The 25475-nt window shown below is 37.9% G+C and overlaps 1 protein-coding gene across 1 annotated transcript in view; it reads right to left on the minus strand.

The window, feature by feature from the left end:
- plcb3 (phospholipase C, beta 3 (phosphatidylinositol-specific)) overlaps window positions 1–25475 on the minus strand; it is an 89469-nt gene that overhangs the window by 14428 nt on the left and 49566 nt on the right. Inside the window, exons 3-23 of the mRNA XM_038274766.1 lie at window positions 24678–24746; window positions 17513–17647; window positions 17255–17334; window positions 16921–16974; window positions 15579–15651; window positions 11375–11475; window positions 11125–11291; window positions 9371–9517; window positions 9119–9276; window positions 7079–7161; window positions 6920–7004; window positions 5898–6042; window positions 4213–4314; window positions 4057–4130; window positions 3884–3980; window positions 3661–3745; window positions 3199–3323; window positions 2142–2296; window positions 1898–2059; window positions 1697–1796; window positions 820–924 (exon numbers count right to left, since the gene is read on the minus strand). Coding sequence (XP_038130694.1) covers window positions 820–924; window positions 1697–1796; window positions 1898–2059; window positions 2142–2296; window positions 3199–3323; window positions 3661–3745; window positions 3884–3980; window positions 4057–4130; window positions 4213–4314; window positions 5898–6042; window positions 6920–7004; window positions 7079–7161; window positions 9119–9276; window positions 9371–9517; window positions 11125–11291; window positions 11375–11475; window positions 15579–15651; window positions 16921–16974; window positions 17255–17334; window positions 17513–17647; window positions 24678–24746 — 2302 coding nt within the window. The remainder of the gene's footprint in view (window positions 1–819; window positions 925–1696; window positions 1797–1897; window positions 2060–2141; window positions 2297–3198; window positions 3324–3660; window positions 3746–3883; window positions 3981–4056; window positions 4131–4212; window positions 4315–5897; window positions 6043–6919; window positions 7005–7078; window positions 7162–9118; window positions 9277–9370; window positions 9518–11124; window positions 11292–11374; window positions 11476–15578; window positions 15652–16920; window positions 16975–17254; window positions 17335–17512; window positions 17648–24677; window positions 24747–25475) is intronic.

The following is a 25475-nucleotide window of genomic DNA, read 5'->3' on the forward strand; positions in this document are numbered from 1 at the left end:
TGACCCGTCCGCTCCCACCCCCACCACTTTGCCCCAACCCAGAGACACAGTTCTAGTTTTCTACTAATAACACTATTCATGTTATTAATCTTAGGATATACTAAACATTTGGAAAGGCACATTCCTGGCTTTTACACTTGATTTTTGTTGTTTAAATATTAATAAATATGTAAAAATATATGAAACCATTACTGTCCCCGTTTCCTAATTTCTCGATAAGATGTATTGATTTTTATCCACAAGCAAGAAATGTCCCCAGATTTGATTTCAGAAATCTGGTCACCTTAACGTAGACTGCAAGTGTCTTACAAATACGTTATTGCAGTCTATAATGGGAAAACTAATATGTACTATTTTATTTCTAACTCAATGCAGTATATACAATTTATAAGGAGTTTGACACCTATTTAAGGTGACTTAAATTGCAGTCTGCCAAATACAGGGAAGAATCCAGTGCAGGATTTATTTTTAAAGGAAGGTTTGATGCACAGTGGTGTTTCCGGTAAACTTTATAAAACAGAAAGTAATAAAACCTGAAGTTTTTCTTGTCAAATAGCAGCCCTCCTTTAATGACACACTGCCTATTAAACTTCATCATTCCATTATCTTTACTATTACTTGTTTTCTACTTTCTCTACTTGTCTTATTTTCCTTGATTAAATATAGCAGTATCACCATCATTTAATAGATGTGCACAGTCTTAGAAATACAGAAAATAGTTTTTCTTGACCTAAAAATGAACATGTATTACTTCTGTTAGATGATTGTTTATTTAAAGGACAGGTTCTTCTGGCAGTGATATCAATTTGGCACATGTACCTTGGTGTTCATCAGGGATAAAGTCCTTGGCTTCAATCTCAACCAGCAGAGAGGGCAGGAAAAGTGGCTGATTAAGCTCATTCTTTAGGCTAATGTAGTGGTAACCTGAAAAGAAGACATAGAAAACAAATGAAAAACAATAACAAAATCAATATTAATTAATGACAGGAAGAGAAAATGAATAATCAATTAATCTGTCAATTATCTTTTCAATTAATCGATCATTCGGATAGCAAAAGGTTAGTTAGAGAAGATTTTTTTACGGAATTAAACCAGGGGAAACTAAAACTTTTCCACCTGTGAGATCTGGATAAAGCATATTGACAGAGAAAAAGGTTTTTTTTTTGTTTTTTTTTTTTTTATCTTAAATGCAAAATATTTATATATATTTTTGGTTTTGGTATAATTTTTGCTCAAATTGGGTTTCCTGTCAGCTAAATTCATGTTTAAGAGTCTCCATACTCCAGTTAACGATGAATCCTTTTTTTTCTTTACATGCCTAATCCCAAGTGGAGTCGCGATGGGTGCTGGTGCCCATCTCCAGCTGTCGATGGTCGCCAGTCCATCACAGGGCAACATAGAGACAAACAGGACAAACAACCATTCACACACACACTCACACCTAAGGAGAATTTAGAGAAGCCAATTAACCTAACAATCAAGTTTTTGGACTGTGGGAGGAAGCCGGAGTACCCGGAGAGAACGCATGCATGCTCAGGGAGAACATGCAAACTCCATGCAGAAAGACCCAGGACCGGGAATCGAACCCAGAACCTTCTTGCTGCAAGGCAACAGTGCTACCCTAAATTAGTTGACGATTATTTTAATATTTGATGTTTCAGCCCTATTTCACATATATTAATGGCAGTTAGCTTACCGGGTCTGATGGCAGACACAGGGAGAATCCGGTGTCCAATAAACTTGCCATTTTCCTCAAAAACAGCTATCCTCAGCGAGGCCAGTGAAGGAAGCACCACCTGGAACATTTAGAAACCAACACATAAATTTGAAATGTGTGACAGATTAAATGGGAGTAAAAGATTTATCAAAGAAAAAAAAGTGGTGCTCTGTGAGCAACCTTATGGAAAGTGGTGCTTTCATCTTCCCACACAGGGTCCAGGGAGTTCCCATTGGAGGTCTTTGTTCTGAACTTCCTCTTTGTATCGGCTGGAAGTCCAAACATGTCCACCTCCACGTATACACCCACCTTTTTCTCTGTCAGAAACTGACCTGAGAGCACCTGGTGGATGTGAAGCGCCACAGTTACAGCACGGGCTTTTTCAATCAGCCAATAAAAAAAAAAATGACACCTTGGTTTGTACCTTAACGGTGATTTTATTGGCAACGATCCCATCCACTATACCTTCCGTAAAGGGATCAAACTGTTTGTCCGTCCTCCTCATGAACTCTGGCTTCAGCAGATAGCCGCTGTGGCCATTATACTCAAATACACCCATGTTCAACTGCATAGGAAGGTCTGCATGAGAACAAAAAAGAAGAAGAGGGAGAATATTCCTGTAAACAACTCCCTACATATTTTTGGTGTAGTATAGACAAATAAATGGTGATAAATTCCTCTTTAATAGCAGCAGTACAACATCACACTAAAAAATACTTTAGAAAAATAAAAAATTTATGCATAGTACATTAATTCGGTAGGGGAAAGGCTTTAAGAAGTATATATTTTTTAAAAACAGACATTTTAGGATAATAAAAAAAAGAGGAATCTTTTACATGACTCCTTACAGAGCTAAAAGAACAAAAAAAGCCATAGATCTCCAAATACCAAAACTATAAACACTGCATAGGGTTTTTAAATGATTCCTTAGTTGGTTTTCACTTTTTTAGGAACCTTAAAATAAGCAAAGCTGCTTTTATATGACACAAAAATGAGGGCAGCATGTTTGAAACAGCGCTCTACTTTAGATGAAGTGAATATATAGGATATTGAGAGGCTTTTTTGATTTGATGTCCCACTGCAGCCTTGTCCACATGACCTTCAGGTCCACATCATCCCAGATTCACCAATTAATCCTTGTATTGGGGTGTTTGCTGACGAACACCACAATGTTAGTCATATCTGACTAAAGTCTAAGTCCCAGCAGAATGTCCTCCAAACCTACAACCTTGTTTCCTCTTCAACATGTTTTCAAAGTGTTTTTACTGCCGTCAGTTGACAGGTTTGGTAAGTGCTGAAGCAGTTGCCTATTTATGGAGATTTTTTCTTTCATGTAATTCTCATTTTAGTATAAAACAGAAACTGGCTTCTCTAGGATGACAAAACAAATAATTAATACAGCGATTTTACTGATTTTTTTTGTGCGGCTGCTGCTGAGGTTATAAAGATGTGTTAAAGAGCCACACAAACCAATTTCTCACCAAGAGTCTGAAAGTTCAGCGCCACCATCTGGCAACCGACGTTCCAGAAGACCTGAGGCATATAGTTGGAGCTGTCCACCCTCGTTCCTTTGGGGTAGATCCTGCTCAGCTGGTTCTTATTGTATCTGGGAAAGTGCTGTGAAGGATCACCATGCTGTACAGATGCAGGGAGGAGCAACATCTGTAGGTTCTATGCATCACATGCTGGAAGCAGTTCCTGATGGTGTTCAGACTGATCTTTGCTCCAAACTTAGTCTGCCTTTTAACAAAAACTAAAAACACATGGATCAGATAATTGAAATATTATTTATTTATAATTTAGGATCTGATTTATTTGCCTAATAATTCCTGAAACCAGCTGATCATCTATATGGGTTCATTTGGGACCACATGGTAAAGGGATTTAGGTTCTATAGATCTTTTTTTTCAGAAACAATCTCTCCTTCAAGCTTTTAAGGATACTCAACAAACTCAATGGGGGAGTTTTTCAGGGCGTCCATTCCTTTGGTTTCCACAAATGAAGACATCTCAAAGTACTTCCTCCTCTCTGGAAAAGGAGGAGTAAAAAAAAGGAAGTTTGTGAGAATAACATTAGAAACTGGCAATGAAAAGGAAGAAAACAACATGATAATAGTAAATCTGTTTGAAGTCATCTTTATTCCACGTTGTCTGTAAACACACTTACTAGCTGCTGCCTCAAAGCTCTTAAATTTCACAGGTTCGATGTAGTTGACCAAAGTGGACATCTCCTCAGTGGCGTTCACCTCACTGCTGGCTGTACCCTGAGGAGAGAAGATGGCTGTTATCCACCAGCAGAGATACTCAAAGGACCCAGCAGTCCTCTCTAGTGCCTCTTACCTCGTCAGAAGTGGGCTTTTTAAGCTCTTGCACTGGTTCATCATCTTCCTCATCATCACTTTCTCCTTCACCTCCTACCAGAACAAGTTAAATACATCAAGAAGAAAAGATACTTGTATCCACTGGTTGAATCTATTGGATTCTGTTGGCACCTACCCAGGGACTTGCGAGGTCCCACGTCTTTGATGGCCCTTTCTGCCAGTTTTTGCTCGCCGTTGGAGAGGAGATGCTGTCCCTCTCTGTCTGTGAGGGGACAATCTGCACAGAGAACAGCCGGATGTCAGCTTAAACACCACTGCCACAACCTTAAGGAGCCAAACCTCCCTGTAACCTTTCAAAGTGATCCTAATCTAAACTTTTCTGCAGATCCAAGTTTGTTTTTTTTAATCTTCCCTGTTACCCATAAAACATGCTTCAGTTTTTCTTACCATCAGAAATTAATCCAATTATGTATAAATTCAGAATTTATTAGCATTTTTTTTCTAAAATTACTGAAGCACACTATGAAACTAAACCAAAAAAAGCTGCACTTTAAAAAATACAATTGTCTAGAGCCGTTTGAAATAAAAATTTCTTTTTGTTTACATTCGTGTACACAAAATATCAAAATAAATCTGTCCAAGTCTCAAAGTCTAAGTAATACTTTCATGACTTCTTTCACCCAATATGGGTGGTTATGCCTTGTAGCTAATTAAAACCTCCAATTATATTAATCAGAGAACTGGATTATAAAAAAAAAAAAAAATTTTATTGTTTCAAAAGCTTTACACTTATAATATTTTAAATTATTTGGATTAATGCCCGGCTGCTCAGTGGGTAGCACTGCTGCCTTGCAGCAAGAAGGTTCTGGGTTTGATTCCTGGCCCGGGGTCTTTCTGCATGGAGTTTGCATGTTCTCACTGAGCATGCGTGGGTTCTCTCTGGGTACTCCGAATTCCTCCAACAGTCCAAAAACATGACTGTTAGGTTAATTGTATTCTCTAAATTCTCCTTAGGTGAGTGTCTGTATGAATGGTTCTTTGTGCCATTTGTCTCTGTGTTGCCCTGCGATGGACTGGCGACCTGTCCAGGGTGTACCCGGCCTCTCGCCCATTGGCAGCTGGAGATAGGCACCAGCAGCCCTCGCGACCCCACTTGGGATTAAGCGTGTTAGAAGATGGATGGATGGATGGATGGATGGATGGATGGATGGATGGATGGATGGATGGATGGATGGATGGATGGATGGATGGATGGATGGATGGATGGATGGATGGATGGATGGATGGATGGAATTAATACCCAAGTTTTGGCTTTGGCATTAAGTGTGTCAGCAGAGGGAGAAGTGAAGTTCTCTAAAACGCCCTGATCTGTCCTCTGCTGACCACTTAAGGCAGCAGATGACATGGCTCCAAAAACCATTACAGACTGGAAACATCACTCTGGACCAAGAGCAAATAATATTTTCTGTCTTCCCACTCTTCTTTTAGACTCTGGGATTCTAATTTAATCTCAGCTGTTTTAAACTAAAATAAGTGCTTTTAAATAGCAGGCAAAGATTGTTCCATAATCCCCTGCTCCTCAGGTTGTAACCTTCTTATTTCTCAAATTCAAAAGTAGTTTGTTTTGTTACGCTTTGGGATCAACAATGTATTTTTGAATTGTATTGATACGTGTTGCTTGTTCCCCGATTTCGCCCACACTCTTCCTTCCACTCAACTTTTCATAAACTGTACTCGGATACAATAGGCTACTCTGAACAGACAGCTAATTTAGCAATGATATCCTTGCGACAGCTTGATACATGTCGATGAACGCAGTCTTTGGTTGTGTTGGTGGAAGAAAAAAAAAAACAGTCCTACCATTACCAGGAGGCGACTGCTCCCCAGGCTCTTTGCGGCGTATGCTACCGCCCTCTGCAGAGTGATGATGATGCTTCTTCTTGTTTTTGATAAGGATCTTTCCCAGCATTTCTTGCGGTGAGGGAAGCGGCTGACCTGGGACCAGCTAAAAGCCATAAAGATGGTAAGTGGTTATGTTTCCCAGCCAGGGCAGAAGGATACTGCAAGGCTGAGTATCTACACTAGATTAATAATTAGAAAAATAGACTGCTTAGCTTTTAAATAGATCAGGCAAGCCCAAAGTGTTGTAACTCTCTGAACTAAAGTCATCAGTTTTGCTTGTTTGGAACATCCATGACTGTTTCTTCTAGATGTCACTGGAGTTAATAAATTTTCTTGGAGCACAGGCCTAATCTTTTTGGCAATATTTTTGGTTTAGCTAGGAAAATAATGACACACCTATCCCCATGTCTGTGACGGTTTATTTCCCTAAGCAGATCCTTAACAACTAATGCATACCCTTTTTCACCTCAGCTGTGGTAAAACCTTTGTTTTGTATGAGTTGATGCATTTTAGGAACAAATCAGCCATAAGTTTAAACTATTGAGATGTTTCCCTCAGAGATTTAACTATAGAAAGTGAAAATATATTCATGCAGAAATGTGACTTAACCAAATGTGGCGTTTCTATAATATTCGTATATCCTTAATGTAAATAGATCACTTTTCACTGTATCATCGCTTATTTTTTTGTTCCATAATCAAAATGTCCATTTCTCTATCTGAAGCCCATATTCAAAAGTAAAGTACAATTAAAGAACCATATGCTCTATTAAACAATTCAACTTGATTTAAGTCCTACTTGTAAAAATAGTGTATGAAAATGTATGTAATATTTTCAGTTGTAAAATTCTCCTATTTAAATCCCTTTGCCAACTTAATTTTAGATGACAGAACAGGTGATGCTTTGTTTCAAGATCTGCTAAATTTATTGATCCAATTAAATCAGATGCTCTGGAAGATGAATAAAAAGCAGAGTCTTACCGGGTATTTCTCCAGTGGGTCAATGAGGAGGGCATCTCCAAAGATTGTCCTGCAGTACTCAGCCATCTTGGCCTGCTGTTTAGCTCTAGAATGAGAGAAAAGTTTAAGAGCAATAGTGATGACCAACATTGGCACCTGCAGTGTGTGAGCTGGACTCACGAGTCAACGTGGTTTTCAAAAGACAGGATGAGAGGGTAAGGGGAAGTCTTGAAAGCGCTCTCTGCTATCGCTTCAATCACCTCCTGCACAACCAGACAGAAAGAGGACTTTTAAAACAGATTTAAAAAATGACTTTTCTTTTCATGCAGATCATGAAAACTATTGAAAAACAAATATAGAAATAAAATTATATACTGAAATGAGTAGATATTCTGCTAATTCTAAATGAGGAATGCTAATGAACATGAGAAATATTATTACAAAAATTGACTAACCACCTCACAGAATATGAAAAACCATTCAGAAGTTTTCTAAAACATCCAGCTGTAGAGCAGGGAATGGAATACAGCATACAACTTGGTATATTCAAAAAGAATAATAGAAAACCTTAAATACACAACACATACTATTGCTTATACCCAGGCATCACAGTGTTATCTCAACATGTCTGCATAAGAAGATTCACGACGTCTCGACATTTGTGCACATTAAGACGTCTTAGAACAACTTAAGACAAAAATCTGAGGATATGCAGCCATGTCTTATGATATGGAAGTGCAGAACATTGGATGCTCTCAGACATGACTTTCTGTCTTAAAGATGATGACTGTCTTCAGACCTAATATGACAATTTATTGTCTTAAGACCTTCAAATCTTAAGGTACCATTCGTAGCTTGTCTTCCAAAACATGGTCAAGCTTGTTTCAACAGCTTTACACTTATAATTTTTCTTATCATGGATAAACTATCCCTGATATGCAGAGGAATTCTATGTAGTATTTCTATATCTATAGGTTGCATTTATACAATCAGAGTTTTTTTTTTTTTTTACATCCAAATATTTATGTTGGAGTTTCATAAATAAACAGTTTACAATTTGAACCTGTGTGATTTTGAACTTAGAAATATTTTTATTTAAACTTGTCTTCTGGATAGCTAATACACCCACACTTTAACGTTGAGTGTTTCTGACACCTTTAGGACTACAGTAGTCTCTTTGCTTGAAGCTTTACATTTTAAGTACAATGCAAACAAAGCATCTTTTAAACCACCTCCAAGATGAAAAGCAGAAAGTGCTAATCAAAAGAAATATGCATGACCAATGCTTTCTATAAAATAAGAGTTGTTTGAGGCTAAAATAGTCGATTTGGTTTCTGTTTAGCCACAAAATGTGGGAATCAAAACAGCAACCAGTGACAATTGTTTTCTCTATTCTAACATTCCATAAGGTTTTGCTGGAAACATTTAGCATATTTGCCAGCAATGATTGGCAAAAAAGAAAGTTAGGGATGCACGATATTGGGATTTTGGCCGATATCCGATATGCTGATATTTTAAAACTCATGTAGCCGATAACCGATATCGATACCGATGTTAAAGCTGGACAAAAAAAAGCAGTCATTGAAAATAGCAGTTTTGTTATCCATTTCTGACACTTTGAAAAATAATATACTCAAATTTATTTTCATATGCTGATATTAAATTGATTTTTAAAAACGCGGTATCGATCTATTTTACTTTCAAAATCTCGTGAAATTTCATCATTCTGTTACAAACTCTCGTGATATTTTGCAAATTCTTGTGAAATTTTGTTAGTAAAATAGATTGATACCGCGTTAATATATCAACATATAAAAATATGGCAAAATTTCGTGAATTTTCGGGGGATTTCGTAGCATAACGATGACATATAGCAATATTTCATTAGTAAAAGAGATTGATATGCTGTTTTTAAATGGCAATATATCAGCATATGAAGATATTGTGATATTTTTATGTATCAATATTTTTTCCCTCGTCTTTAGAAGTTTGTCTGTAAAAAAATAAGTTTTTGAGGAAGAAGAAGAAGAAGTATTTCTTTTTTTTTTTAGACTTTAGAAACTCAGAAGCGATCAAATATCGGGTTAAATATCGGTGGGGTGGCCGATGTCCGATATTCAGTTTTAAGGCCGATACTGATAGGGGGCCGATTATATCGTGCATCCCTAAAAAAAAGTTTGTGTAAATGTTCCAGCAGACTGATAAGAGACGTATTAGCACCTTAAAGGAGATCTCAGTGGTCATGGTGAAGCCGTGGGTGATGTAGGGCTCCTCGTCCGGCGGTCGGCCCTTCCAGCAGTCTAGCTCGATGCAGCGACAGCCGGTGAGCAGCACCTGCCTGTACATCTCCACCGACGACATCCCCGTTAGCTGACCCACTACAGACAGGATGACACACAGCCACGTGTTACACAAGCAGCAGGTGGAAAATTAAAACTTTAAGCTTGAGATGCTGCTGGAGAGCTTTTTTACCTGTGAGGTATGTGTTATGAGAGGAGTTAATAAAGTAGTGAGCCAGCGGCTGGTTCATGTCGTCGATGAGGTCAAGCCTTTCTGGAGGTACGATGCCATTTTCATCACCGGCGAGATACCGACTGAAAGCCTGCAAACTGATCTGGTCTGCAAGAGAAAGCAGGACAGACTAGGGTTATTTTGATCATTTTACAAAACAATCTCTATACCCAACTGATTCAGGAGGAGGGGCTAAAATGCACATTTCTTTACCTGTTTGTATTCCTGCTAATAAATCACCAATATTTAGATCATAAATTATTTTCTTACCAAGTTATACGTTTGATGTAGACGATACTAGTTTATCGTCTGAGTTGAGGAGCATTAACCCCTTAACAGCTGGACTCAGCTAAAAGCTTTTAGCCCTTTAAATGTGGGAGAAAGCGTTGCATTGAAAGTGCTCTCCTGTCATTAAATAAGGTCAATACTAGGGTCATAAGATAATCGGATACTAATGTTTAAAAATAAAGCCGTTTTTTTAAAAAAATTCTCCAACATGCTCTCTAGCTGGTTCATTTTTTTTTGCCCATACCGAACCTGGAAGTCTGATGTCACTCAAGAAGGTTGGCTCGCCAACATGCCGGATATTCACACTGGAACGGATAGCGATAGCGCCAAAAGTACTTATGAATCTTCTTCAAGTGAGCATATTTAAACAGAGGATGAACAGAATCCAGTACATAAAACAGGTCCTGCGCCTGCTGTCCCACATGTTTGAGCCTGACGCCTCGTCAGACGGGGAAAATGATTGGCCCTTAAAAGGCCACTCAAAGAGCCCACTGCCTTCTGGAGGGCAATGCCCTGCTACACATCTCTGTCATTGCAGACAACAGCAAAACACTGTTGATCAAAACCCAAACATGCTCTCTATAGCTCCTGTCAGAACAGAGCCGATCATCTGGTGCAGCTGAAACATTCGGAGGCTAAGGCCGTTGCTTTGGCACATTCTCAGATTTGGCTTAATGATCTGATGAAATCTTTTTGCCGTTCATAAAAACAACCGTCCACTTCTTTCTGTAAAAAAAATGAGAGCTCCATTCCTCTTATTTGCTAAGTTTTCATCCCATCTTTAAGCCCTTGTTGGGCAGTGGATGTTTAATGGGTTTATAGGCAATTCACTAAATATTAAAGAGGCCTACTCATATGTTTATACTGTAGCTCAGTTTCCTTGTAGACAAACAGGACTCAGCCATTATCATGTTACATAATGCTTCAATCTTTATGAAACTGCAGATTTTTCTGAATACTAGAAGGAAAGTCACAGAACATGAAGGAGAGCGTTTTTTTTTTTTAAATCTCTTCCCAAATAAATACTCCTAGATTTTAATTTTATTTTTAATTATTTCATAGTAGAAACTCTGTAGACAAAGGTTTAGTAGAATGGAAGCTAATATCTAACTCAGCTGCTCGGTAATGTCTTCAAAGATGCAAAAATTAAAATTTTGGCTGATGTTCAGAACAGAAGAGATATAACCAAGATTTTTTTTTTTTATCAGTTTTATAACTTATACTGCTTTAAAAGATTGCTTAACCATCTGTTTATCTTCAATCCACCAATAAAGAGAGGGGGGCACACTGTGAATCTAAAGTCAGCAGAAAACTATATTTTTTTACACAGCTGCTGTCATTTAATAGAAATATTTAATAAAAGGAAGGAAAAAATTCCGCGATAAAAAGAGCACCACTAGCTCTGAGTATAACGGAGAGCTCCTAACCTCTCTCCAGCTGGCTGGTGTTGGTCTCATATTTCTCCATGATCTGTCGAACCTGCTCACGCTTCAGTGGGGGGTACAGCACCTCATTCAGCCTGGAGTCTCGCTGCATGTGGTTGATGAAGTCCATGAACTGGTCCAGCGAGAGGAATGGTTTCCTCTTAGAGCCGCTGGAGGAGAGAGAGAGATAAAACTTTTTTTCAGCTAGGAAAAGCGGAAAAAAGAGGTTCTTAAAGGGAAAAAAAGTAAATACCATTTCTCTAAGATGGTGTGCAGTTCAGGTCGGTGACACAAGCTGTCTAGAAACTTGAGGAAAACCTCCCACGTGAAATCCTCTAGTTTTACACCTTCAGACTGGAGAGAAAAGACAGAGAAGGTAGGGATGGAGGTTAATAACAAAAACACTGAAGCTTTTTTCCCTCGATTTCAGACAGAAAAATCAGACTAAATTTCTCTGCTTTAGGTCACTTAGTGAGCACTTAGCAACACACACTAGTTTATTGAATCAAATCAAGTGGAATATTCCTCAATAGCAAAGTCAGTCACCTGATCTTAACCCAATCAAGCCTGCAGTTCGCTTGTTGGACGCTGAATGTCAGTAAATGCCAGTAGTAAAATGTACGTATGACCATTTTATTTTGCATAATACATTTTAGGGGACAGAAATGGAGGGATTGTGTTTGAGGAAATGTTTCAGCCTCTTAAATTTTGATGCTGTTTTCTTTTTTTATACAAACTACTGAAATAAAGATGTAAGTCTGCACTTTAACTGAAGGCTTTCAGGTAAAATGAACTGTGATGATGTGAAGAAACGCTACAAGAAACAAGTCATCTCCATTTAAATGTATTATATGGGCCTGACTTAATTCACAGGTGCACTACAAAAAACGTCATTTTTTTCTTAAAATAAGTGCATTTTTTCTTGAATTGAGGAGGTAAGTGAAACACTTTGGCAAAGGAACAAGACAATATACATTTAAAATAAGAAAAAACAATTGCATTGTAATAATTTTAAGTGCATATTTTATAATTATCATATTTCAAGAATAAAAACACTTATTCCTTTGGCAAATCATCTTATTTACCTGCACAAATTAAGGGTAAATACACATAATTTAAGACATTTTTACTTATTTCTAAATCGGTTTTGCAGTGTGCTGCTCAGATCGGTTAGTTGATATGTTGGGCTGATATAATAGCATTTTTTTTAGTATTGGTATCGGCCGATAGATGCATATGGAAGCCGATTAATTGGTGCATTCAACAGCCATGCCTTGAGATCATATGAGGCGCTGGATGTGAAAATCAACTTTGATCTCAGGTTTGCTTCGGTGGAGCGGTGGTTAGCGGTAACGACTCATGCACGGAGGCCTTAGTCCTCGATGCGGCTGACCCGGGTACGAATCTGATCTGTGGTCCTTCGCCGCATGTCTCTCCCCCTCTCTCATAGCCACTTTCCTGTCAATCTACTGTCGGAAAATATGAGCCACTAGTGCCACAAAAAAAAAAAAAAAAAAAAAATGTTAATCTTTTGTTTCAGTTGAGACGTGTGCTATCAGTGTTCTTTAATCATGTAAACAGACAAAGCAAAATGGGGTTCAAAATCCCCCCACACAAAAAAAAAAAAATAAATTACATTGGCAGCAGACATTGGGGATGGGTTAGACTGATGTAGAAAGACATTTGGTATTAACATTAGCCTTAGTAAAAAGTGGTTAATCCTTAATCCAAGAACCAAAATTTTTGAATCCACAGCAATCCTGCTTTGGTAAACTCCCGCCTTCCTCATTATTCAGTTAATTTTAAAAATAAGGATCATTTTGGCACCACATGGTAACAAAAATAGGGGAAAAAAGCAATTTTCAAATGTGAAACCATGAGATAAATTTTCATCTGTTTTTATGCAGTGACTATAAATATGTGACATCAGAGGCTGGTATCTAAACATTTGAATCTTATTTTTATTTTTTTAAATATAACATCATCATTAATTATTTTTTTTAAATGTTCTCTAAAATATCTTACATTTGTTTGTCTTAGGTTAAGCTAATGGGAGGAATAATTCGGTCAATTAAAGTTGTAATTATAGTGATGGTCATGGCTCCACGTCACAAAAAATGTTTTCAATTTAAACACATCCAATATTTAAAAAATAGCTTTTTCAAAAAAAGTGAAGAAAAGCTGTTATCTTATTCCCATCTTAAACATTTCAATCTGATGTCCTACAGGTGGCGCCAAAGTAAAGTAAAAAAAACCACACAGCTCAGCTTATTCCTGTTTCGATTCTTTGTGAAGAAGTTAAAGTCTTGTGACTTGAGTTGCAGTGCAGATTGTGGTGATTATTCAGCACATAAGAAAGCTGGCTTCAACTTAAAGTGTGCAACACTGAGATACTGTGGAGAGCGGAAACACAGCGGAGGAGTGGTTTCCAAACATTTTTCAGCTTTCGGCCCACACGGCAACAGAGGCAGATGCATGCAACCCCTGGGAGATATTGGTCGAACTGTGCAGAAAACAGTGGCTAACATGGAACTAAACAAAAAAATTATTATTTTAACCTTTAGTTGTTGTTTTTTTTTTATTCCAAAGCAAAATACGGGAGCTTGCCAAAGTCTACATAAGGGTTACAAAACCATGTCTGTGTGTCGTAGAAAAAAAAGATCATATTGAAGTATTTCAAAAACTGTTACGACATAAATATTTTGGGTAATTCCCGTGAATGAAAAAAAAAAACTGGAATTAGATATAAATGTCAAGCTGTTTTAAAATAAAACTTAATTCAGTGCGTGCAGTGGCGCAGTGGTTAGTGCGCACGGCCCATGTACAGAGGCCTTAGTCCTCAACGCATGTCTCCTGCTCTCATACCTCCTTTCCTGTCAGCCTACTTTTGAAAAAGCAAGCCACTAGTGCCGTAGACAACTACAAAAAAAAAATAGAACTTAATTCAGGCTCCTTCAGAATCTGGTCTTATTCAATCTTACACACATGGTATCAGTTGCACTCAATGCAAGTAAAGCTCCCATAGCAGAATCTGCCCCACATTTGCTTGCATGCATCCTTCAGCTAAAGTCACGGTTTGCCGACTGGTTACCCAGGATCAGAAGGATCTCATTGTACAAGGATATCAGTCAGGAGAAGAAAAAAAATACGTCCACAGTGTATAGAACTGAGAACTATAACTCAGGATAAACATCAGCTAAACTTTCCTAAATGGTTTATAGATGTCACTTATGAAAATAATAATCTGGGAATCAAGAATCTTTAAAAACATCAGATTTTTAAGGGAATTAAAGGAGCCGTAATATACAATACAAACCAGGCTAAAATGTTTGTTTTGTAAGGGACTAAAACAAGAAAGTAATGTTTTCTCTTCAGCTTTTAAATGAGTTCATTTCATTGTATTTCTCTAAAGTTGTCATTTTTAAAAGCAAACTTCACTGCATAGCCTAAAGGTGTGATTCCCACTTACCAACACCTCTGTCCACCAAAACTTTCATCAATCACTCTGTTTTATTTGTAGAAATGAGCCTTCGGTCATCACAACCAGAAAAAACTGAGACAGATTTCTTGAGCTCCATGATCCATGGTCACACAGAGTCCTCTTAAACCTATAAGGAACCATTCCTGCCAGTTCAGCGGGTCGGGCTTATGAGAGCAGATAAACAGGAAGAGGCTTTATTTGACAAGAGCAGCTTAGTCATCTGTAAGGTGAACACCAGAAACTAGATGCAGTTCTAGCATGAACCTTCTGTCCAGCCCCACAGACTCCCCCACTACCCTGACGGTAGAAAATCAACATTTTTCTCCAAAAAACAAACAAATAAAAACCCAAATTGTTTGTATTTAGGCTTCATATGACTGAACCCAACGATTGCCTTAAAACAGCATTGGCCTCCTGCCATTCTATGAATATCAGGATGAGTTATTACAACACTAATAAGGGATTTATACAAAACTTTCTAGCGTTATAATCCCATTTTTTGCAGTTAACCCAACTCAGCTGTGTGAATGTTTATGGATCTGGGCCAACTTAGATCTACTCCATCTAAAAGTATGTAATGCAAATAGTTCTCAAATAAGGCTCAGATTAGCTTACACCAAGTCCAGAGTCTTTACGGGAAAATTGTCAACTGATCATCATTATTTTGTTAGTGTAGTGAAAATCTAAAACAAAGGAAGGCTGATGCATCTGAATCAGAACCTGACTTGGAATCACAGAGGGCCTCACATGTCAACAATACCAAAGGAACCCCCTCATTAAATATTGAATTCCTCCATTATCATCAATATAACAAATTAAGTGTTATCTATTTCTACCTTATTCATAGTATGTTTTTTTTTTACTTTTAAGGTTTGCCGAGAATGTACCTGTATGCAACAAAAAAAACAGATAATCCTATTTGCGTGTACAAACCAAAGCTTATTTTTCGGTTAGAGATAAGAGATCCAATAATGACCTTGTTGTTGAGGAGGCCACACTGTTCCAGAGTCGTCTCCACTCTCTTCTTATCAGAGAACATCTTCAGGATGCTGCAAGGCAAAAACAAGAGCTGGTTTTGTTGAGGAAGTTTATTTGTCATCTTCACTTTATGTTGATTTAAAAAAAAAAATTCAGCTTATGTATTCCTATACAAAGATTATTAACTTATAAAGATAACCTTGGTAAATTATGTTTTCAATTGTTAAGAGATACATCTATTCAAACTAACAAGTGTCTGAGTCGCCCTTCAACCGATGAATCTTCTAAATCAATGTGTAGGATTGCTGGCGCAGCCTATTTCACAGACTTGCAAACAAGTCAGAATGAAGGACTTTAAAGAGTATAAGTTCAGATTCAGGTCATACCACTGCATCTCAACTGTGTTTTACAAAAGACTTTGACTAGACCACTCTGAACCTTTCGTTTCTATCTTTTCAGCCGTTCAGAGGTGGGCTTGGATCACTGAGATTCTGCAAAAGACCAGAACCTATGAATACTGTAACTGCAGCCAGTTATCCGGGTCATAAAGAAGGCCTAGACCATCATACTACCACCACTACCATGCCTTAGTATTTATATGACTGATTTTTTGAAATGCACTCTTAGTTTTATGCATCAGGACACATATCTTTCAAAAAGTCCCTTATTTGATTAAATGTCTGGGATCATTTAGGTGATTTTGTATCTTATTGGTGTTTTTGATCAGCAGAGGTCTACACCTTGGATCAACCCCATTATGGATGTTTGGGCTCAGTGTCTCTCTCTCTCTCTTTGTTGAATCATGAACTTGACCATGGCTGAAGTAGGTGAGGTCTGCTGTGATGCAGTTGTTCTGGGCTCTTTACTAATCATTAGAATGAGTCATTAATGCGCCGTGTGACTTATTTCGATGGACCGACCACTCCTCTGAAGGTCATAAAACATTACAATAGGTTTAGTAATCTTTTACAGACTGTCACATGTAAATGATTCTTTTTCCCATCTGTTCCTGATTATCCAGAGTTCATGAACTGTTTTCCTGAGATCTGTCAGGAGATTTAAGCTCATCAGACCGGTTTGATTTAATGGATTTCATGATTCTACAGTTCTGATAGTAATGACGCTTGAATGTGACAAGTGAAATTGAACACCCAACTCCTTTCACCTTAACAAAAAAAAATAAAAAATTTTCCCTATCGTTGGCGATTCATTGTCCAATAAAGGGAAAATTTCTTGAAAAAAAATTTTTGTTGTTTTTTTTTTAAACCAAGTTATTTTTTATTGATAGTAATTTATTGACCTGAGATGTGTGTGGAAATTGTAAAGAGGCTTTAGCTCACCACTTCAGAGGAACCTTCCCATCCGGACCCACTTGAAGTTTTATTTTAGTGTACCTGAAATAAACCAGAGTGCAAGTGTCAATAAGAATAACTAAAAACAGTGTTCCTCATTTCACCTGTAAAGAATCTACATATCACCAGAGTTTTATGCTATTTTAAATACAATAAGTAAGGAAGGAAGGAAGGAAGGAAGGAAGGAAGGAAGGAAGGAAGGAAGGAAGGAAGGAAGGAAGGAAGGAAGGAAGGAAGGAAGGAAGGAAGGAAGGAAGGAAGGAAGGAAGGAAGGAAGGAAGGAAGGAAGGAAGGAAGGAAGGAAGGAAGGAAGGGGTCTTACGCTTTGAGAAGGTAGGTGTTCCTGGATGCATTGTGGGAGAGGATGTTTGTAGCCAAGGAGAAAAGCTCCTCTGTCCATAACTGAAAAGGAACATACATGATGACAGAACATGTCGTAAAGCTAGAAGACAGACTCGACACACGACAGGAAGGGATTTCTTTAAACAACTGTTTCAACTTTATCAAGTGTGTCATCAGCATATGGTCAAAGGGGGGGAGGAGGAGTGACAGGAAGATGGATGCTCAGTTCTAGGATTACCTGTGTGGTTTCCTCAGAAAGACCCAGCAAGCAGATGAAGGAGATGTTGACCAGATCGTTTCCATAGACGATGGTTAGCAGCTTTAATTCACTGTCCCCTTCACCACAGCGCATCTGCTCCCATAGCCTGGCATCCTGATAAAAGAGCAAAATGGCTTCAGTTATCATAAAGAATCCAACAACTATCTATGACTGAGGAGGACAAACTGTGTCTGTGTCTTCAGAGAGTAAATTTGATGCATGAGGCTCTGCACTCTAAACTAATTAACTAAATGACTCTTTCCTCCTTTTTAGCCTACTGACTCCCTCTGATACTCTGCATCCGTTTCTCAATTATGGATCATTCTTCCTCAGAGACGTCTCATATTACAGAGCAAGGTTAAGTAGGACTACCTCCTTAGGAAAAAGCTCCAACTTTCCAAATTCTGGTCACATTTCTAAAATTGGACATCAGAATTAAAGTTCAATTCACATATGTAGACTAGTGCAGTGAATTCATGTGTGTGTAACTTTTTCAAACCACCTTTTTCCCTTCCATTAAACTTTACATAATATGCTTTTGATTTCAGGCCTTTTCTTAGAGTGTGTCACTGACCAGTGCATGTCCAAAACAACACAATTTCCATTAAAAATCCTTTCCTTTGATCAAAATGAGTTTCCCTTTTTTAATTCATTGACATAAACTCTCCAAGTACATTTGAATCCATTTTTATGCACCTATACTATAAATGTATTGCAGGTTAGAGAGATCTGAGAGCTAAACCAATGTTCACAGAAAAAATATAGATTAGTGGACGGCCCTGTCCTTCAGGAACTTCAGATGAAAGATAGATTCAAAGATATAACTGGTTTACCGAGGCAGGTATTCAAATCTGTGGCACAGCAGGGCATTATGGGACAGAACTTCCTCATGAGGGAACAGGATTTTTTCTGTGGTGAGAGACAGTTTTTTCTTTATGTGTGAGCCCTAAATTCACTGGAAGATTTTCATATTTGCTCCCATTTATGTTTGCGGTTGTTTTTCAAAACAGCTGATAAAGAATTTTACTACTTTAGTAGCACAGAGCAGAAAGTCAAGTTATAGCAGAACGAAGATAGCGAGTTTTAGTCAAATATTAGTTTATTATTACACTAATAAAATAGTTTCATGGATGAAATGTTGAAGTGTGATATTTTTCAACTATTTTAGTTAAATGCCTGTCTCTACACTCATACCAATACTCCAGAATTTTTAGTTTTTTAACTTCTTACATAACTTTAGCCATTATGGGGTGTTTTTTTCTATAGAAAAAAAAATAAATAAGTAAAAAACATCCTATACCTGCAGTTTATATCTGTGTTTATTGGTTCGAATTTAAAAAGTAGAAGCAGAGCAGATTTTGATCTGAGATATTCTGGTGTAAAGTCTATAAAGTAGTCATGCAAATTGAAATTTTCCATTCAATGTGCATATCTTTAGTTTCACCTTCAAGAACACTTACTTCTCATGTGAAATAATAATAAAAAAAAACAATTATGGGATTTCAACAGCAGTTAAAAGAGAAAAAAATATGTTTTCTGTCCTTGAAGGCCCTGTACCTGATTTTATTTTAATCTCTCCAAGAATAATGGCTTTTTACATGTATAATTTGAGGCAGAGGAGGTAATTTTTTTTATTAAAAATAAATTATTAATTGATTGCTGATAGATTTTCTGTTTCCTGCCTATAGGGCTCATTCTGTAGAGCTTACTAAGAGTATTTCCTAACGAGGGGTGTTTTCTCCCACAAAGTGCAAGAAATGTGTTGTTAACAGAGGCATGGCGGTCGACGAAGGGAAAGTTAGGATCTCTACTGGTGGTAATGTTATATACAGCCATCTTCAGACTGACAGCTGTCCCAGCATGCAGCACGGCAGCAGCAGATTCCAGGGGAGCGCTCATCGAGCTCAGAGTTCTACGTTAAAAGTTAATTTTTCTGCTGCCATTGCTCTTCAAAAGTACGTTTTAAAAAAAATTTGAGGCAAAAACATCATACCTTGAAGTAGGGCTGAATGATGAATTGCATTTTGCAATAATATCGCGATAGGATAAAACGAGATTTTCTAACTGCAAAGGACACGATTTGATGAGGGGTGAAGCGGGTGGCAAAGTAACACGGAGGGAAACTCGATATCGTCCGTGACTAACCTGCTGAACAATGGCCTCAGACTGGACAAAAACTGAAACAACTGAATGTCTGGCACCAAAGAGGAGCAGTACGTCACTTGTGTGGAATTATTTTGGGTTTAAAAAAGAAGATGCTGCGCAACGTCAGGTGTCGTGCCGGACATGCTTTGCTATTGTTGCTACCTCACGAGGGTAACACGACAAACCTTTATCAACACTTGAAAACCCACCACAAGGCTGTGTATGATAGTTGCATGGCTAGAATGGCAACTACCCGTGCCTCAACATCAATTAAGCACAATACCACCCGACGGGAATCACTGACCGAACTGTTTGAACAATTTGTGTTACTCCTTACGAACAAAATGCGAAATGGCACACTAAAATAACTCAATAACGGAGTTTTTAGCGAAAGACATGATGCCCGTCAGTATAGTGAACAAACAAATATGTTTCATAATAATTAGATTTATTTAAAGTTTAAATAAATCTAATTATTATGAAACGGATTTGTTTGTGTATGTTTAAAAAGACGTGAGAAATGAAACCGGAATAATCGCATTAAAGGCACACTATGCAACATTTTTCAGTTAATTAATGTGTTCCATAACGTTTTGGATGATTAAATGAGTCATTTCAGGTTGAACAAAGGTATTCTCGGCCGCCCTGGTGGTCTGTGGGGGAAATACCGCACTTGCAATTGCAGGAGCACCGACCCGCACCCACAGGCTCAGAAGTCTCGCGAGAGTCAGTCTTGCTTTACGGCGAGAACTGCTACACCCCCCAGTTAAAAGCATTCTCGTTGCTAGCACAGTGGCGATCTTTGTGCAGTTATGCTACGTTCACATCGGACGCAGCAAAATCGCGTCTGCTGCTTCATTTTTGCTGCTTGTACCAGTTAGTTCTGACGCGCGGCTGAAGCAGCTTTGCTGCTCTGGCTGCGCGGTGCAAAAGTGTGTCTGACGCGCGTTGGGCGGAGCTTCACTATCCTTTCTCTGCCTTGCAGCTATATTTGCTGTGATCAGTGGGAATAAACTAGTTTTAATATGTGTTTAAGTGAGAAAATACACCTGTAAACGTAATCAGTGCAGTCAGTTCATTCAGATTATTATCCTGTCTTCAATATTTTTTCTGTTGGAGCCGCTCAGACCCCCACATACCAGCGGTGCGCCGACAGTAGGAATCCCTTAATCAGCAGCCTCTGGCCGGGTCACCTCCTCGCGGTTCACCGGGGCAGCTGGTAGGTGTTTTTCATCTAAATAATCTAAACTGCAGGCAGCAGGATAATAAAAGCGAACATATTCTGCCGGCAGATTTCTGCATTTTAAGTTAATTTAGGCGTCAATAAACTGTTTAAGAGGAGTGATCATCAGCGCTGTGTCTCTCTCCCGATGAGCCTCGCTGGAAAATCAACACCGGTTGCATAGTGTACCTTTAAAGGGGAACACCGTTTTTTTTTTTTTTTTACATTTGGCCCTTGATTTTACGTTATGACATCATGTTCTACTCATCCATATGAGTTTTGCGTCATTTGGAGCTGTACTGAAGATATTCCGTTAGGTTATATCCAAGTAACGTCTTCCTATGGGCAACGAGTTGAAGGCACAAACTAAACTGTTCATAATTTATTCTTTATGGTACGCCAGCATTCATAACATGTAGGCGAATCACTGTCCGCCAGACATCCACGGTTAGATTTTTTATATTTATAGCTTCTACAAACAAAGCGGAGTGTGTATGACGTCATCCGCCCGGCCAGCTACCCTTCATTCATCCTGTCCGCTGAACTGCTGCTAGTTGACCCAAGAGTTCATCTGGCACCTGATCCATTCATTCACTTCTTTATTTTTGTTCTGAGGCAGATTTTCTTACAAACTTGTTTTTCCTGTTCAAAACAATGACTGATTAGCTAAATATAGCACTTGAAACAGGATTTAATCTGTAATCTGAGGGTCACATTAAATGATGTGGAGACACCTGTACCCAATGTCTTGATCAACATATTTATTAAAGAAATCTTTAAAAAAATAAATAAATAAACTGAGTTTTAATGCTTTGTGGTTTAAAAACTCCTTTTTCTGATTGACAGAAATGTTCCTTGACATAAAGTGATGCTTTTGAACTTTTAAACCTGCATTTACAGTTTCTGCTGTTTGACAGTTCCAGTAACTCCATTACTACAGTGTGTGTTTGGTATCCAAATGAAGGCAAATCAAAACAGAAAAGTAATGGGGGCGTACTGTACGTCAAAAACACTGTCAACAAGCATCATAAAATGCTTTTCAAAGCATCTGTTCTGCACTCAACCAATTCATGAAATTGAAATATCTTTAAAGCTGTGTTTATTTTTCGAAAAGTTATACATCAATAGAATCTCCAAGATATTTTAACTTGAAGCAATTCTAAATGTCTATTCAGCAGAGAACTTGATTTCACTGGAATTCGGATTATGCATTTAGGTATTTTGCTGCAATAACTGCAAATGTTGTCTCCAAGAATTTCTAGACTTTTTGAATTTTGTCATGGCTAAGTATTTAGACTGAAGAAAAAATAAGAACATGAAGCAGGAGTGAATAAACAAATTAATTAATGGATGGCAAGTTAAGAGAACAAAAAGAGGAATAATGTATGGAAACCAGTCATTAATTTCATCCCAGACCTATTAGAATTAGAACTTACATCGCTGTTAAAACAGAGCCAAGGAACTGACAGAATGGGTCTGTAGAAATTAAGATTACTAAATAAAATGTTTAATGTAATGGTAAACATTCCGAATTCCTCTAAAGGAAACAAATTCCTACCGCATAAAGGTTTCAGAAATCCGAGGTATACAAAGGGTGAAAATAAATAACAAAATACATAAATAAGAATGTCATATAAAATAAATAAATTATCTATATACCAAATGTCACATTTATGCATCCAGTTTTAGTCCGTGAGGCCGACCCCCCTCTGTACTTTTAAGGGTAGGCTTAAAACTTTGCTTTTTGATAAAGCTTATAGTTAGGGTGGCTCAGGTTATCCTCTATAGTTATGCTGCTATAGGCTTAGACTGCTGGAGGGCATAGGGCACCCTATTCAACATTCTACTTCATTCTATATATCTATTCTCCCATTCTACAGTATTTGTTTTTCAATCTGTAACATTATGCTCTCTCTGCTTTTTCTCATCCAAGTAGGTTCATCTGCTCTGTTCCTGTTTGGCTGTGAAAGAATAAGACATAGAAATATCAGTTGTGTCTTTGCCATGAACACCTTTGTTTATACAGATGTTCGAGTTTTTTTTTTTTTGTGTGTAGTAATGTTTCTCTGACTGTGACTGACTGTATGGGCTCCCTTTCATTCTCTGCCATGGGAGCTGGCTCGGAGCTCTTCTGCCTGGCTGTGTGTTTCCTGGATGGGGCCGCCTGTGGAGCTGGTTGACAGTTGCCTTTTGTATCTCTGCTTCTTTCTATATGTCTGCTTCTGTTTCCTTGAAACTCACACTGAGACTGGTTCTGCTGGAGGTTTTCTTCCTGTTAAAAGGGAGTTTTTCCTCTCCACTGTCGCTACAAGCATGTTTAGTGTGAGGGATTGCCTTTAAGTCAATGAGTCGATACAATCCACTGGTTTTTCTTAGAATTATAGATTGAATCAATTTGACTGTATGATCTAGTTGAATAGTAAAATGCCTTGAGAGGACATGTGTTGTGAATGTGGTGCTATATAAATAAACTGAATTGAAGTTATAAAATGCACAATTAAAAAATTCAATAAATCCCTATAAATTGTAAAAGACATTCTAAAAGTATGAATTAAATATTTAAATGTCATAGAAAATTTGCACATTGGTCGCCCATTTACCATGCAGCACCATCGCGCACCTTTATATCTATGTATAAAGAGTTCCTAGTCTGTGAGCCTTTATATTTCTGTGGTCAGTCTAAATGACGAGTCTCCTCTTATGTGACCCTTATTAAAGTTTACTGCAGCAGGAAAACGAACCAAAACACGAACTCCATCAGACTGACTTTAAATGGCTGATAATAAATTACTTAATTTTCCTTCTTAGTGTATAAATAGTTTTCACCGCATGATGAACCCTTGGAATTTGTTCTCCTTTTATTGCAAGCTTTAATAAGAGCAGAGACGCCTCCTGCAGAGCGTCGCTTGCTTGGCTGAATGTTTTGGACTGGGACGGCTGTGGACTGTTTTTCCTTCACAACACAGAGAGACGGGGGAAGGATCCTATGAAGTATCTTGAATATCTCAGGCTGTATCAAAGCTTCAAGTTGGTTTATTCCCAATGATACTGGTTTATCTCCAACTTTTGTTTTGTTTTTGTGCTCTTGGGATTATCTACACTGGGAAAAATGAAAAAAAAATAGCTTTTAAACTTGAACTTTTTCTGCACAAATGTTTTAGAGCTATATGTCAAACAATATTTTCGCCGACCGGGGGGTGGCGTGGGGGCTGGACCGTTTTAGTTGATCGTATTCAACCGCAGTTTGGCAGAAAGAAAAGAAAAGCATATTTCAAACAAAGCTTTCATTTACTTGATATAAAGCAATTTTTTCCTTTTATCTTTTATTTATTCCATTTTATACAGCTTTACCTAGAAAATGAATAACATATTGGTTTATGTGGTTTATACCCCACAATGTTGGGTATAAAAAAAATTACATTTTATATTTAAATATTTAATTCATTTATTACAACTGAGCTACACAATGTAAACATCAACTAGGTCTAGAACGTTGTTTCATCTGCGCCCAAATAAAGCTCTCTTTCACATTAACTTCCTCATTACCAGTAACTGGTTATATCACTTCCTGTCTGATGGGCCATCTGTCAGCCGCCTCATTAACACCCCGTCACCTTAGCACCATCAGCTGGGTGAGGAAACATACACACACTTCTTCCTGACAGTAACACTTCAACATCACATCCGTGGTCTGAGGAGACAGTTTCTGACAGCAGAGGGGGAAAAAAAGCTTCAATCCTGCACTTTATGACTCAAACACAAGGAAACGTTACCAACCTTTGGCTGCTTGGCATATTTTCCTGTTCTTGTGTCCCTGATTGAGCTGATGTCGAAGATTTCAGACTCCTGCAAAACAAAGACAATGATTTGGTGAATATCCTCACCGCTGAATAATGTTTACAGCATTTAAAGTTCTACTAGAGGTGAAAATAAAAGAGGAAGAGGAAACGGAGGAAATAGTTCTAGTGTCGGAGTAAGAGTGGTTCTTACTACTTTACGGAAGATATGCTTCCATATTTTAAGAATTATTGCCATTAAATTTAATGAAATTTGGATTAGGAAACAAAAAAAACTGTTTAAAAAACCAAACAAAAAGAAAACAGACTGCTCGGCTGAAACAGGCTGCCATCGGCCTGGTCACACAGATGGCTTGTCAAACTTAAGATCTGTTGGTGAGCATTTTTTCGGTGCACAGTGTGCACCATATAACTATACAGATCCAACCAGTTCAATCAGCTGAACATCAGGTTTAAGCTTCTTATCTCTGCACTGAAGGCAACGGTCAGTGCAACCACAGGTTCAGCACCAACAATCATAAAACCTGGAGATGGGCGAAGCCAGGACAATCACTTTGAAAAAATTCTACGAGATTCAAGCAGAAACTAAAGCATTTTTTTTTTCTGTTACAACTATATATTACAGGAAAATACAATCATTCAATCCTGCTTATTGACAGAAATTAAGATGCACAGATCAGTCAGCTAGGGAACAAAATGAGCCAACATTTTCTCAGTTTGGTTAGGAAAAAACCCTTAATTATAGAGAACCTGCTGTATATGCTTTTATTTGTAGATT

This window comes from Cyprinodon tularosa, unplaced genomic scaffold (genome assembly GCF_016077235.1).
Source record: "Cyprinodon tularosa strain WSP-4 unplaced genomic scaffold, ASM1607723v1 ctg93, whole genome shotgun sequence".
NCBI classification, from domain to species: Eukaryota; Metazoa; Chordata; class Actinopteri; order Cyprinodontiformes; family Cyprinodontidae; genus Cyprinodon; species Cyprinodon tularosa.